This window comes from Cyprinodon variegatus, unplaced genomic scaffold (genome assembly GCF_000732505.1).
Source record: "Cyprinodon variegatus isolate N-32 unplaced genomic scaffold, C_variegatus-1.0 Scaffold552, whole genome shotgun sequence".
NCBI lineage: Eukaryota > Metazoa > Chordata > Actinopteri > Cyprinodontiformes > Cyprinodontidae > Cyprinodon > Cyprinodon variegatus.
The window spans coordinates 105,420-119,777 of NW_015151005.1; the positions used below are offsets into that span (position 1 = coordinate 105,420).

The 14,358-nt window shown below is 38.8% G+C and overlaps 1 protein-coding gene across 1 annotated transcript in view; it reads left to right on the forward strand.

Annotated features, from left to right (window-relative positions):
- LOC107095492 (plexin-A4) overlaps positions 1-14,358 on the forward strand; it is a 121,742-nt gene that overhangs the window by 72,875 nt on the left and 34,509 nt on the right. The window contains exons 15-21 of the mRNA XM_015391615.1: positions 606-699; positions 3,222-3,461; positions 3,663-3,809; positions 4,920-5,154; positions 5,249-5,391; positions 7,506-7,774; positions 14,076-14,142. Of these exons, the coding sequence (XP_015247101.1) occupies positions 606-699; positions 3,222-3,461; positions 3,663-3,809; positions 4,920-5,154; positions 5,249-5,391; positions 7,506-7,774; positions 14,076-14,142 (1,195 nt within the window). The remainder of the gene's footprint in view (positions 1-605; positions 700-3,221; positions 3,462-3,662; positions 3,810-4,919; positions 5,155-5,248; positions 5,392-7,505; positions 7,775-14,075; positions 14,143-14,358) is intronic.

Consider the following 14,358-nt stretch of genomic DNA (forward strand, 5'->3'; position numbering starts at 1 on the left):
CTTACCAAGACATGGTCACCTAGTTAAACTGGAAGCCTGGGTTCAATGGGCAATAATCGGAGATTAATAGAAACAATTAAGAGGTGCATTGGAGCAGCTGCAGTGATCTACTGCTCAGGTTGAATATCTCTTGATCGGACAACTGTAAACAAATTTATGCTTTATGAAGGAGCGAAAATGTGAGATCTCCTGATAGGAAGAAACCAAATGATTTTTGCCTACATAAAAACGTTAAAAAAAGTTTACAAATCTTCAATTTTCATCAAAACATCTCGACTGAGGACTGCAGGGGGTTGTTTGCCTTCTAAGAGATCAACAACCAGCATTTTAATTTATTAAAATAGCCTAGTCCACATCTAGCAACTAAGAACAATTATGGTAAGAATGAAAAAAAAATTTATTTCCATCTGATTCAATCTGACTTTGCTATATTGCAAGGAAGAAAAGCCAATTATTTCTGTCTAGATGTGCGCAGCCACGGAGTTGTAATATGACAAAATAAAAAGGTTCTTAGAATGTGAATTCTCTAGCAGGTATTGTTCATCGCATTGTGATTGTTTCAAAACACCTCTCAGCCTATGATAAAGCTGTTAACTGTTTTACAGCGGACACACTCCAGTGACTGTAACAGGAACTAACCTGGACATCATTCAGACTCCACTCATCAGAGCCAAATACAACAGCCACGAGACGCTCAACGTAAGTTATTGCTCCAATCAGACCTGAAAGATGTCTGTCCTTCTTTAAAAAAAAACATGTGTGGTGTTTGGCTGTGCACAAAGAATCTTTTAAGAATTAATTTTTCTTAAGTCACTTTTTATTCTTTAAAGCTACAAATATAACAATACATGGTCAGCGATGTCTTGTAAGAAGTACATTTTGATTAGTTTCCCCCCAAAAGCTTTTCATTAAATAATTCCTTTAAACAGGGAAAAAATATATACTTGTAAAAATGCTGAAGTAGCTGTAATCTCTAATTTTCTCACGGAAAGATGGTGAAAGTCATATAAGGGGTTGTTTGATCTCACTGAAAGGAGAAGGAAACAAAAGGTGGTAACGCTATCCATCTTCATGGTCCGTTTGAGCATGACTTTGCAGTGCGTTTAGCATCTGTGCTCCCACTCGCATGAGCTGAGCATTGTGTCTCAAGGTAACTCTGTCGCCATCTAGTTTGTTTCACATCTTCCTGCTGCAGCATGAAATCAAGATGGGTATAAATGAGAAGGGAAAGTAAAATGAAATGGACTTCTAAAGCCTTCTTAGTGACGTTTCTCCAAAAACGGGAGTGTTGCTTCTCTTTCCTCATCCATCTCCTTGTACCTGACATATAGCATTGCGTTATACATGTCAGTGATGTCCTGAAGACCTTGCCGGATTTGTCAAGCCTGATGTTCAAGGAGCCAATTACAGTGACAGGGAATAGTTTGAATGACTGGATGGCAGAGGTTACTGTGGAGATGTGAGATGTCTGTGAGAGAGACCTGTTCTGCAGGTTGATTTGTCAGCGTCCTGACAGGCAGAGAGGAATGGAAACATAAGCAGGATATAGAGGTGCATGGGGCATTACAGCGAAAGATCAATCTGTCATTGCTGGTAAAACTCATTTTAGATTTAGAATAAGGAGCAACTCTTTGAAATAGTTTCATATATCACATGAGTGACCACAGCAGCAATATAGGTAGCAGGACAGAACAAGTGACAGAAATTTAGAATTGGCTAATTGATGTTGGTACATAGAAAGAAGAGATTGTGCCAAAGAGGGAAAAGGAACGATCACAAGGAGTTACAACAGTTTAAGAGAAAGTGAAGGGGTCTTTGTGGAGGGTAATGAAGGTAAAGTAAGACCCAATTATCACTCCTGAACCTCTACACATCACTGTCTGCTTGTGATGAGACTGCACTCTGTGTCTACCTGTACCATATTTTATTGCTCCCTTTGAAATGTGACTCCCAACAGGTTCTATATAAGACTTTAAAATCTGACTTATCCGTAGAATTTAATGTCGGAAATGAAGGACTGAGGATGAATCAACCCTACTGTACATGACTTACTGATAGGAGATCCAAAATATTTTCCTGGGAAAAGGAAGAACAGTGGAAAAGCCTTTGTAGCAAATTAAAACAGAGGTCAGTCAGAGGCAGACTTAGAATTAAAGGGATGTTTGCAGTAACTATTTGTAAGGTAACATTTTAATCTGCCCAGTTGGGGCAGCATGATATTGGAAAAATCATGTCATAATGATAAGAACTGTGATCATCATCATAATTTACCAAAATTCGCCCTTTTTCATCTGTAGCCTTTTTGTGTTGGCACTCTGTGCCCTTTCCCACTTAGCCACTGTAATTTGCCAGCTGTGGTCTTCTGCTGCTGTGAGACCAGAGATCCAGTATGTTGAACATCTGATTGGCCTTGAGAGTGTGAACTCATGATATTTAAAATCTACACACAATTTATTGAATTCCACTTATTTAAAATTAAATAGAAAATAGTTGATTTTATTCTTGCTGTATAGCTACTGTGCCATTCTATTCGCCACAGCTTTATGATCAAATTGCATTTGACGTAACTGTTAATTACCAATAATTCATGTTAACATAGCAAATATAAAGTATCTATTAATTCAAAATGTTTTCCCATCATAACAATGCCTAACAAGTCCAAAAAAATTGCCTCAGATGAGGGCATTATATTTCTCTTTGGATTTACACTATCATAAGAAATAAATCAATGAACAAAATGAACTGAACATTTGATGTTTCAGTTGTGTTCCCCTTGGGTCAAAATAAATCCCCTAAGCATATTAAACTTACAATACTTAAGTGTATTAGGAACTTGGCCAAAATGTATTTTAATAATTTTGATACTTAAACGCTGCTATTTTCAAAACATATACATATACAAAGAGTAAACTGTTTTAATTGTAAACATATTTCCAAGGGATCAACGATTAATATTTCTGCTACTCTGTGTTTATAAAATGTTTTTGTTCTTCCTTAATAGAAAATAGAAAAAAAAAATAGTCATGTCTAAAGCTTGTCGACTCAACAAAGGGGTCACATTGAGTCATCCATGTTTATGTACAAGGAATCAGTGAGTTTTTCTTTTTTTTAAGCATTTCTCAGTTGAAAGTAGTAGATTTTGATAGAAACAGAGAGTAGTTTGAAAAGTGAGCTATGAACTGGGAATCCTGGAATAATTGCTCTATTTCTTTGTCCTCTAGCTATGTGAGGTGCTGAGCTCCACGTCCATGCTGTGCCAGGTCCCAGAACTGCCCATAAGCTTGGCCAGACACCAAGAAGCACCAGAAAAGCCTGATGAATTTGGCTTTAAACTGGATGATGTGCAGTCCCTGATGGCCCTCAACAGCACCAACTTCATCTACTACCCTAATCCTGAATTTGAGCCACTGAGTACCTCTGGAGTCCTAGACCTTAAACCTGGATCACCCATCATACTGAAAGTAAGATGATCAACATCTCACATTCACATTTTCCTGTAATTCCTGATAGATTGATGTAAAGTCAATATGTTATGTGTTGCAAATGCTGCTCACATAAAAATCTTTTAATGACTGCGTGTTTGTTCTGTGAATTGGCCGAGTTTTACAGTGTGCACATTTCAGTTTTTCTGATGAGGAATAAAGCATAAACTGTCTTTGCAGGGACGGAACTTCCTTCCACCAACTAATAGTGGGAATGGAAAATTAAATTACACAGTTCTGATTGGAGATAAACCCTGTATGGTTACGGTGTCAGAGACTCAGCTTCTATGTGAATCACCCAACCTGACTGGTCGCCATAAAGTCCTGGTGAGTGGTACTGTAACACAGCACAAACTAATATGTAAGCTGTGCTCAAGAGAAACAGTCTTACAAATCAATTGAAAGATTTAGAGACAGACTTTCCTTGTTTTGCCTTCATCCCTCTGTCTGCTCTCATACAGAATGTGGCTCTATTCTAATTAGCCACGTGGTTCCTGTTGTTAACCACAAGCAGACAAAGACAAACAAATCCAATCGTAATACGAAGAATTACAGCCAAAGAAAACTCAATGGATTCCATTAAGGGTTTTCAAGACAAACCATTTTGAGCAAAACATTTTAGATATTATGACCTGAACTCACATCTAGGAAAGATAACGCATTACAGTAAAATCTACAGAGGTCTGTAGACACTTCAATCTATAAGTTTGTCTGAATTTTGGTTTCGATCAATGGAAATTGTTTTTAGACTTCTAAGAAAGAGTATTTGGTGGAATCTTTTAAATGTTTTGGGTTCAGCATGATTTTTGATAATTATCTATCTCAATTTTATTGTAAAAGTGATATTTAAGAGCATTTTCCACACAGTTTTGAAAGTAGTTTTCAAGTCTGGATCACTATAAAATGAAATTTCTATTAGTTGACTGAAATATCTGTGAAAAGGTCTAGAAATTTCTACTAATCAGTTTATCTCAGTTATACGTTTGTCACTGCTTCCTGCTGCACAATGAGTACCATCAGTTTCTTCCTCTATTCATTTAACTAAACCATTAAGTTGCTCCCTCCATTCAATGAATGCGGAAATAGTTTGTCCCTCTTTTTGTCTTACTAACTTACCAGCAAACCATGAGTATGCCCATTCAGCCAGTCAGTCAAACGTTAGTTTATCCATCCAATGCAGTCAATGCAGACACTAGTTTGTCCACCTCTCCATCCAACCAACCACTACTTTGACCATTTGTCAGTTCCAGCCTTATGTCCTGTTAGAATATTTCCCATAATTTCCATATGAAACTGCAGATCTTATATTCAAAGCTGGATATAAAAAAAAATAATCTGAAAATATCACTAGTGATACTGAGGTTTGGCTTTGAGAATGTCCTGAAAGTCTTTATGTATCATTTTAACTGTGCCTCTTTTGTGTTTCTCTGTGATAAGGCACGTGTTGGCGGTATCGAATTCTCCCCAGGTGTGGTCCACATCACGTCCGACAGCCCACTCAGCAGCACAGCGATCATCGGCATCGGTGCAGCTGGTGGTTTGCTCCTTCTTTTTATTGTCGTGGTTCTAATCGCCTATAAGCGGAAGTCTCGTGAAAGCGACCTGACTCTGAAGAGACTTCAGATGCAAATGGACAACCTTGAGTCACGTGTGGCATTAGAGTGCAAAGAGGGTAAAGCTTTGCCATATATTATTATAATATATTATTGACAACATTGCAATCTTTGAAGAACCTTGTGTAATAAAGGGTACATTTATTTTTTCAGCTTTTGCAGAGCTTCAGACAGACATTCATGAGCTAACCAGTGATCTAGATGGTGCCGGAATCCCCTTTCTAGACTACAGGACCTACACCATGAGGGTGCTTTTCCCAGGCATTGAGGAACATCCTGTACTGAGAGATCTGGAGGTAGGCAAGAAGACTTCACAGAGATTCTTTGCAGTGATGCTATTTGGTGAAATCTCAAAAGATCCTATTGGCAGAAAAAGGAAAAACTTTGTTTTTACTTAATCTTTAACATAATCTATGTCCTTGCCACAGTGCAAAAATTCTTATGATTCTTTTTCTCCAGTCTTTATCAAACACCAGTTGTAATCCAATTAGCCCTTTGGAAATGAGATCAGAACGAACAAACAAATTAACAATGTGGCGGGTCACAGTAGGTGAAATTAACGCAGATGTTGGCTGTTGTTGCTATCTAGTAAACAAAAGCCCTTTGATAGTTGGCAAAAGAGTAATTTCAAAGCAAACGTGCCTGACTTCAATTCAAAACTGTGAAATCATTAATAATTAAAAATGACATGAGATGGTAGATGAGTTTTTTTTCTTCCTTTCCCTAAAAACAAATTAAAACTCAATCATCAGGAGAAATTCAAAACGGGAAAAAAGCACATAGTCATTAATCCTAAAGGGTGACATTGATAGACAACCATAATTGAACAAGCCATCTTGTTCTATTTAAAGAATGATGGGCCCCTATTTCACTCCCTTCAGAGGTTAACTATCCTGTCTCTGATGAGAATTTCCCACTAATAAGCCATACTAATTATGTTTTAATTGGTATAAATATCAAACTATATGAAGAGTATCATGTGGAAGAGTGCGTGATCGAAAAACTAGTTGGCTTATCCTTGGTTGTTGATGGCCACCTAATTGTTATTGATGCATCGAATAATTTAAAGTCGAGTGATGGTTTGCAGTAGAAAGAATCCCACAGCTGCTGAAAGTTTTTTGAGGTTACCTAAGCATAGACAAATTCTTTGTACTTAAATATTTATGAAGGTTTTAATATTTTATGTGCTGCATTTAAAGCGAGGGGTTTATCTTCAAGTCAAATAATTGCAGTACTTTTTTCTAAAATATTAATGCTCCATGATTTGTTTTTGTGGATTTTGTCATTTTACAGCAAAACACTTAAGTATTATTTATTTGGTTTCATGTAACTTAAAGTAAAAATAATGGCTCTGAAAACTGTTAACAGATTATTTAATTTATCCTTTCAAATATTGGATTTTTCATATATTATATTATATCTATATTTTACAGTTCTTTCTTCCATGATTGTAGAGATTAGTAAAAAAAAAAAAAAAAGAGAGAGATTAGTTAAAAGAATGATATAATGTTAAGCTGGAACTAGAAGCCTAAAAGTGTATTTTTTTAAATGAAAACCTGCATTCACGCTGCATGCACAAACGACTGATACTCAAACACATGCAAACGCAGAAACACATTCTGACAAGCTGCATAAAATTAGACTTTCAACTCAACAATAGCTCCCGGCAGATTACAACCACCTCAAGGAAAGGTTGAAAGACGGAACATATGTGGGCTGACAGCTGCATTGGTTGCAAAGCAATGCTGTCTTACCCGGAGTGCTACTGACAGATAAAAAAACCTAATCTCCTAAGGTGCTGTTTAAGAAAAAAAATGGGGGAAAGACGCACATTCTGCAAGTTACAACTATAAACAGTGCTGGGATGGTGTGGGCTCAGATGAGAAGAATTCACAGCACTGCACTCCCTTCCAACTCGTATTAATATGGAACACGGTGCCATTGCAATAATAAACACTCCCCACTGAGGCTTGGTGTTCCCTGGCTTTTATTCTTAACCTTCAGATGAAACCTGACAAAAGACTGAAAATGTTAGACTCCTCGTATCCCTAGGTTCCTCCTTTTTTCTTTTCATTCAATTATTCCCCATTTTCACCTTTATTTCTAAGAACTATTGTGTTCATTGCTCTTTGATGATTAGGTAAGAAACTGTACATTTGCACATTTGTCCGATAGAAACTAAAGTTTTTATGTGATCCTGCTTTTTCCAAACATCTTTAAGGGATCACTATATTATATTAATAAATTGGTATAAGCATTGTTTAACTCTGAAGACAGAAAGCTAATAATACATTCAAATGGGTCTGTGACTAATTAGGGTTTATGTATCACTGACTTGAATATCCCACTTTGAATTCGTACCTTTTGCCAGCAATTTCTTATTCTTTTCATTTCTCTTGTTTCCTCCCAGGTGCCAGGCTACCGCCAGGAGCAGGTTGAGAAGGGACTGAAGCTCTTTGGCCAGCTCATTAACAACAAAATATTCCTGCTGTGTTTTATTCGCACTCTGGAGGCCCAGCGTGGCTTCTCCATGAGAGACCGTGGCAACGTTGCCTCACTGATCATGACCGTGCTGCAGAGCAAGCTGGAGTACGCCACTGATGTCCTGAAGCACCTGCTGTCTGACCTCATAGACCGCAACCTTGAAAGCAAAAATCACCCTAAATTGCTGCTTCGCAGGTAATTAGTGTGCCGTAAGAGAGAGGACTTTGTAGGAAGCACTTTTTCACAGGTGGCCTCATCCCCACAGCTGAAAGACATTTATGACTTTGTTTGATGAATCTCTTGCTTTTTGAGCAGCTTGCTGATGTTAAAATTGACTAGTCCCAAGCATTAACCCTACATAAACAGTAGTTATTAAGAATAGCGTCCATTAAAGAAATGGGCCTTCATCCAACACCTTAAAGTCACATAGGTTTCACAGCACACCAACACAAGACTTGTGTTCAAATAATTCAAACAGATGTAAAAGCCTCAGCCTAACATCTACCAACATGTTTTTAGGTAGCTGTGAATTTCACCATAACTTAAGGACATAGATTTTGAAGCCATTGCTCTTTTCTCATAACGTCTCAGTCCATGATTGAGGGACACTTGCTGCTCTGTGGACATTGAGCATGTTCCTTGATGGTTGCTGGGTTGCTCATATAAGTGAGTTAATTTTAATTAAGGGTGAAAATTTGGGCCAAAGAGAACCATGTGCACATTAGTCTTGGAAAAATTTGGTTTGGATGCACCTACTTTGAGACTTAACCAGAAAGCTGTGATGTCTATTTACATCCAATGTCTACATTATAACAGGAATAATATAATAATGTATCACCATACCTGCAGTTAAACAGGGTGATGGCATCAACATGTTCTGGAGTTTCTTTCCTTCCTGCAGTTTGTTGTTTGTTTTTCTATAATATTAGTCAGTCCTAACCGCAGATCTACTGCTGTCTGCTGCAAAGCAAGGGAGGAAGAGTGCTCTTATATTTTAGGCATCACAGTGACTCCAAGTATACATCTAAGGATTGGTTTTACCAGAAGAGTGCATATGAACCTCTGATTTGTTTTTTGGGGGGGCTGTTCTTGGTGAGGGATAGAGGCCTACATTGATGATGCGAGCTCTCAGTACTGAAAAGCTGCATATGCTTCTCAGTGTTCCCTCTCTGTGACATGTTTGGATTAACTCCTGTGACCTTGAATCACTGGCTCAGAGTCAGAAACACCAGAGCGCATTGCTGTGCACATCATTAGCAAAATAATTATAATTAATTAGCAGCGAATCCAATTTCAAATTGCTTATTAGGGAAGAAAAACTCATTCATAAAAAAGAAAAAAAAAAAAGATTAGAAATGCCTGGCTCTCTGAGACAATCACAATCCTCCCTTGGATTTGTAGTCAAAGCCTGAATGGCATGCACTTGAACACAGCACAGTATGTGATTATGCTTCCCTGCCTGCAGTGAGTGGTAAATATCATGATTACGGTTATGAGAGTGAACCAGCTCCTTTAAGGTTGTTGTGTATGTGGTTTGTGCAGACGGCTGCATACATATATGCACACCGTATTTTTTTTTCCTTCTCACAGGCTGTCAGTCCAGCCTTGACAACAAAAAAATGATTTGACAGGCATGATACAAATTAAGTTGTCTGTTATATTTCAATTCAAATTCAGAATCTCCCTCTGGCTGAAAACACTTTCCACCAATAAATAGAAGCACATAAACACAACGTCGCAAATATGGCTGAAATGTATGCTACTCACTATGCTGTCCAAGTGACAGGGGCATGTTGTTCTTGTTTAAATATGGCCAGAAACTGGTTGGTATTGCGGCATGAGTTTAAAGCCATATTACTGTGCTCTGTAAGATTATTTCAAAAGCTTCACTTTACACTTTTGGCCAACGGTTTGAATGCAGAATTATAAACATACAAAGAAGTGACTGATGAAAATAGATTTCTACGATGACTATTAAATATTTTGGTACGTCCTGCTTAAACCTGCCTTTCTCTGATCTCCTCCGGCTTTAGCTGTATGGCATATGTACATTTTCTTTTGCTATTGAACCGAAGCTTTCTTAACACCTGTTGAACAATAGTCTGGTATCCCTGTGTGGTTCTGGCATTATTGTGATGTTGGGAGGGTTATGTTGCCCATGGATAAGGAATCTGGTCAGGGTACTTGGAGGCTGGAAACCTCTCAGAACACCTGTAGATGCTGTAACTGTATAATTTTATAGCATTTATCACTTTCCCTCCATAATTATGTCAGTTTATCGCGTAAACCTCTAATGAAATATTCTGTTTTTGCCTGGAAGAGTAAATAACTTTAACATCTACAGGAAGGAATTATTTGGCAAAGCTCTGTTATTGCGCTCTGATTTCACCAAGTTTAGTGCAGTCTTTAAAAAGTGAAGCAATCTTGGCAGTAGATCGAACATAGGAGGCATGGCATAAAGAGCTCAAACAGCGAGGCGGTCAAGGACAGTAGAGACACTTCGAGCTTTGTTAGATACTGAAGAGGCATGGAGACAAGCTGTGAAGTCAGCCCTTTGATGGTTTTTTTTTTTTTTTTTCCATGAGCCACAAGGCTTGTTTGTGCTATTTCTGAACATCTATTTCTGCATATTGGATGGAAATTAAGACCGATCAACAACAGGCAGAATCAGAATGCAAAGCACATTCCTCCTCTTTGATGACAGCAGAGGGGCAGAAAACCTGGGGAAAATATCAGTGCAGGCTGCATGCACATAAGGGAAAACACATGTTCACGTCACACCCACATTCAGGTTGATTTCCCAATTGTCTTACATACTGTATGATGACAATGTCCAATGATCAGATTGTAGCATCCCATTATTCCCCCTCGAGTTGCTGCTTAGTCTTTCCCCAACCCAGCATAGATTTAATATATGATCCCACCCTGTAGTCTTTACTGACTGGTATGTCCTTGGTTAGTAGATAAAAATAGTCAGAATACATACAGAGAACTGGAACCTCAAAATGGAAAGAATTCCCTCCCCTTGTTTACATTTTTCCTTAACTGCTCCATCTCTGTGCTCTCTTCCATTTTTGTGTTACCATCCTTTATTTTCTACATGTCTGCTATAGTAGTTCTCAACCTTTTACATATATACTGTCAGTCATAACTTTCTATACTTACTCTCTCAATCCATATTCCCTTCTCTTACCTCCCATTCCTTGTTTTCTTAATTGCTAAATCAATGCTTAAAGTGCTTGAGCTCTGGCACGGCATGTGAGCACAGCTACCCAATACCTCTAAGAAATCTGTGTGTGCGTTTCTTTCTTCTCTCCACACACAAGCTCACATCCTTCCATCTGGCCCATCTCAACCTGTGCTGAAGCACAACCACCAGGCAAGCTAACTAACGAGAGCCTTCCTCAACCATCTGTCGCTTTGCTGTCTGCATTCTACTCCTTTAACTTCTTTCTAAGCTTCATCTTTCCGTCTTGCTCTTTCTGTCACTGAACATCGTGAGCTAAACATCCTCCCGTCCATCTTTAGCTTTATTTGGCTGCTGTTAAGGCATCAAAATATTAGTGCTAACTATGTTCAAGAGGACCCAATATGCTTATGTGTTAATCAAAGCATTTTCTTCCAGCTCAGAGACCCAATCAGCATGCAGGTGGACAGGCCTCGCTGTAGGTCCATATGGATAATGTTTGTTTATTGGAAATTATTTTGGTCCTAATTTTTTAGTGTGGGCAATGAAAAGATGTCTGAGCATGTGCATCAGCAAGAGAGTGATAACAGCAGGGCCTCACTGGGAGACATTATGGCACAGGATGACTTGCAGTACCCTCTTTACCAAGGCAAAGCCAGAGGGAGAAAGTGAAATAGTCAGCTTTGCAGCTGAGACAAGGCCAGGAAAGGATCTTGTTTTAAACTTTTTCCCGCTTGATTTTAATGTTTACAGGATGCATGAGTTTGTCACCATTGAAGCAAGGTTGAAAAAATGTGAAAAAACCCAATATTAAGTATCTGTCACTAAGCTTTAAAGGTATTTTAGTGGGATAAAGAGAAAACATAAATTGCCACACACTTCCCTTGAGCTTTAAGGGGGACATTACACTTTTCCCTTCTTTACATTTCAGAAAAATAAAGTTAGAAAATGAACAGCTGGTTAGTGCTTCATACTTATTACCTTATTATCTTATTGCCGTTCTACAACCACAGCTGGGAAAACTGCAAACAGCTGATTGTCTGCTGGCCACCCTATTGATAAACCACTGAGTTGCAAAAGCCTTTGAAGGGCACCGCTAAAAAAGTGATCAATATTATTTTAGATTTAATATTAATACAAAAATTGTATAGTCATATTTTTGTAGCCCATCTTTGTCGATTAGACACCAGAAAATCAACAACATCTGATTATAATACATCTTTAACCCCTTGGTGGTCTGCACAATTAAAGTTTGTCTAATTTTCATTTAGGTTTTACTAGTATAAAAGTAGTTTATAGGTATATTAAATGAAGGTAACCTAAAATAAAATACATTAGTTAAGATTTTTTCTCATTATGGATTATTAAACTTTTAGGACTTTGAATGTATGCTAAAGGGACAGGGAATCACAAAATATACTGCAAATGTTTGCATCAAAACAACAAATGAAATTAAACAATGAAGCAGAAACACAACCTCCAAGGACCCTGAGGTTCTGCGATTTTCCTACCAGAAAGATGACAACCTCTTTAATAAGGGATATTTAAATACTCCCATCGCTCCTCAGTTCAAGATCTTTCCAAGCTTCCACTGGTCCTCTGATTTACTGCCAAGTGGGCAAAGCCTGACCATGCCAGACATGGGACATTTCAAAGGATTAACCCAAACATAGGTTGTTGTGTTTGGATTATTAGCTGAGGAGAGGTTGGGATTAGATTGTTTTAAAAGGTGTAATACCAAACATGCACGTTAGATGTTAAACAGATCCATCACAGGGCTGTTTTTATAACGTCTCCCACCAGAGAGTGCTGTGAGTGAGAATGAGCATAAACGAAACGGTGGGATTGTGCCAAGACTTTTTATTACTGCTGGGCTGGCACCCGCTGCCATTCACACAGACACACACAAGCGTGATAGAAAGTAGTCTGCACACGGGTAATTTTTGGATACATACGCAGAGGGATTAATTTGTGCTTTTTGCACACTAGCCTTGAAGCTGCCGCACACTTGTCTGGGCACAAAGGCCCAACAGAAAACACACAATGTCTATTGGAAGTGACTAAATAAAAGGAAGTTTTCAAAAAAACGAATTGTGAGGGTTAGATTCAGCCAAGCTATTTGTTCCTTATTCTTTTCTTTCTTCCGTTTACTGCTCCTTACTTCCTTCCTTCCCTCCTCTTTTTCTCCCATGCCTCTTTCATCCCTGACAGGCTACATTTGTGAAAATGGAGAGGATTTGGAAGTGTGCGCGATTACACGATCCAGAATAGGGCAGCCAATTGGAAAGAGAGAGGGCGGGGGGGATCGAGGAAGTCAGCAAGGACACATGAAAGAAAAGATGAAAAGTGACCTTTTTGACCCTTGGATCCGTGGACGGAGGAAAGGGCGGGACAGGAAAAAATAAAAGTGGAGGCACAGTGAGAGGCAGGAAGTTAATCCCCTCCAGGTGTTGTGCCAGCACTGGTGGGGGGGTACCAGACTACCCCACTGGCACATGCTGCTCCCCCTTGTGCTGCAGTGTGCAGGCCTTTTTTAAGAGGCAGCCTAAATGGTGAAGGGAGGGAGGGCTGCAGGTGGCAGCCGACTCACCAAGGACAAAAACTGCACACACAAATGGGCACAATGGACACTAATCCTGAAATATTGATGTCTATGATAGTCTCTTATTTTAAACAGAGGCAGGGGTGTGTGTTTATTATTACCCACACACTCCCGCTGCTAACCAAGAGGGTTGCTGTCAAAGGATATCCGATCCTAGCCTCTCCTTTTCCCCTCCTGCCACCACCGCTGTTATTATGCATGCTTATTATTCATTCACACGAGATCACTCACACTGTTGGCCAGGTCGACATGCATACACACAGACTATTTTACCACACCAGTGGAGCATAGATGCCAGGCCAAGAAGGAGAGGCAGATGCATTCATTCACTTTCTATTGTGGCTGGATCGAGTGTTAGTCCAGTGAATAGGCAAGGGAGAGCTTGATAATGAGGCTAGTGTTATTACAGAGCCACTGCGGGCCCCTAACAACATCAATCCACCGGGATCAAATAAAGGCTTTTAATTGCATATTAAAATCCCCGCTGCTTGCACATGAGCTGCCCTTGGCGTGCCTGAGCATAAATGGCAGTCAAAAGATTGTTTGAAAGTTCATCATATAGTGAGTGCATTCGCTCCCTCAGTTCATGTCTTTACAAATATATTTGTCAAGCAGAAGCCTGTTTGTTAAATTTCTTAAAAATGATGAATGATATTGTTAAGAGTGCAGGAAATAAACCTCAACATGTGCTTTGTGTTTATTTGTAGGACGGAGTCTGTTGCCGAGAAAATGCTGACCAACTGGTTTACATTCCTGCTCTACAAATTTCTAAAGGTACAGTAACTTTTATTTCTTTAACCTTCAAAATGTGGAGCTATACTTTTTTATTTTCTCTCTCCAGAATACATATAAAATAACATACCAAAATTCACATTGTGTTCATACCCTTTGAATTTTGTCTTGGTACAGTCAAAAACCTGAGAGTATTTCACTGCGTCTTATTTTAATAGACCAACATAGTCGAGTGTAAAATTAACCTTTTTTATTTTA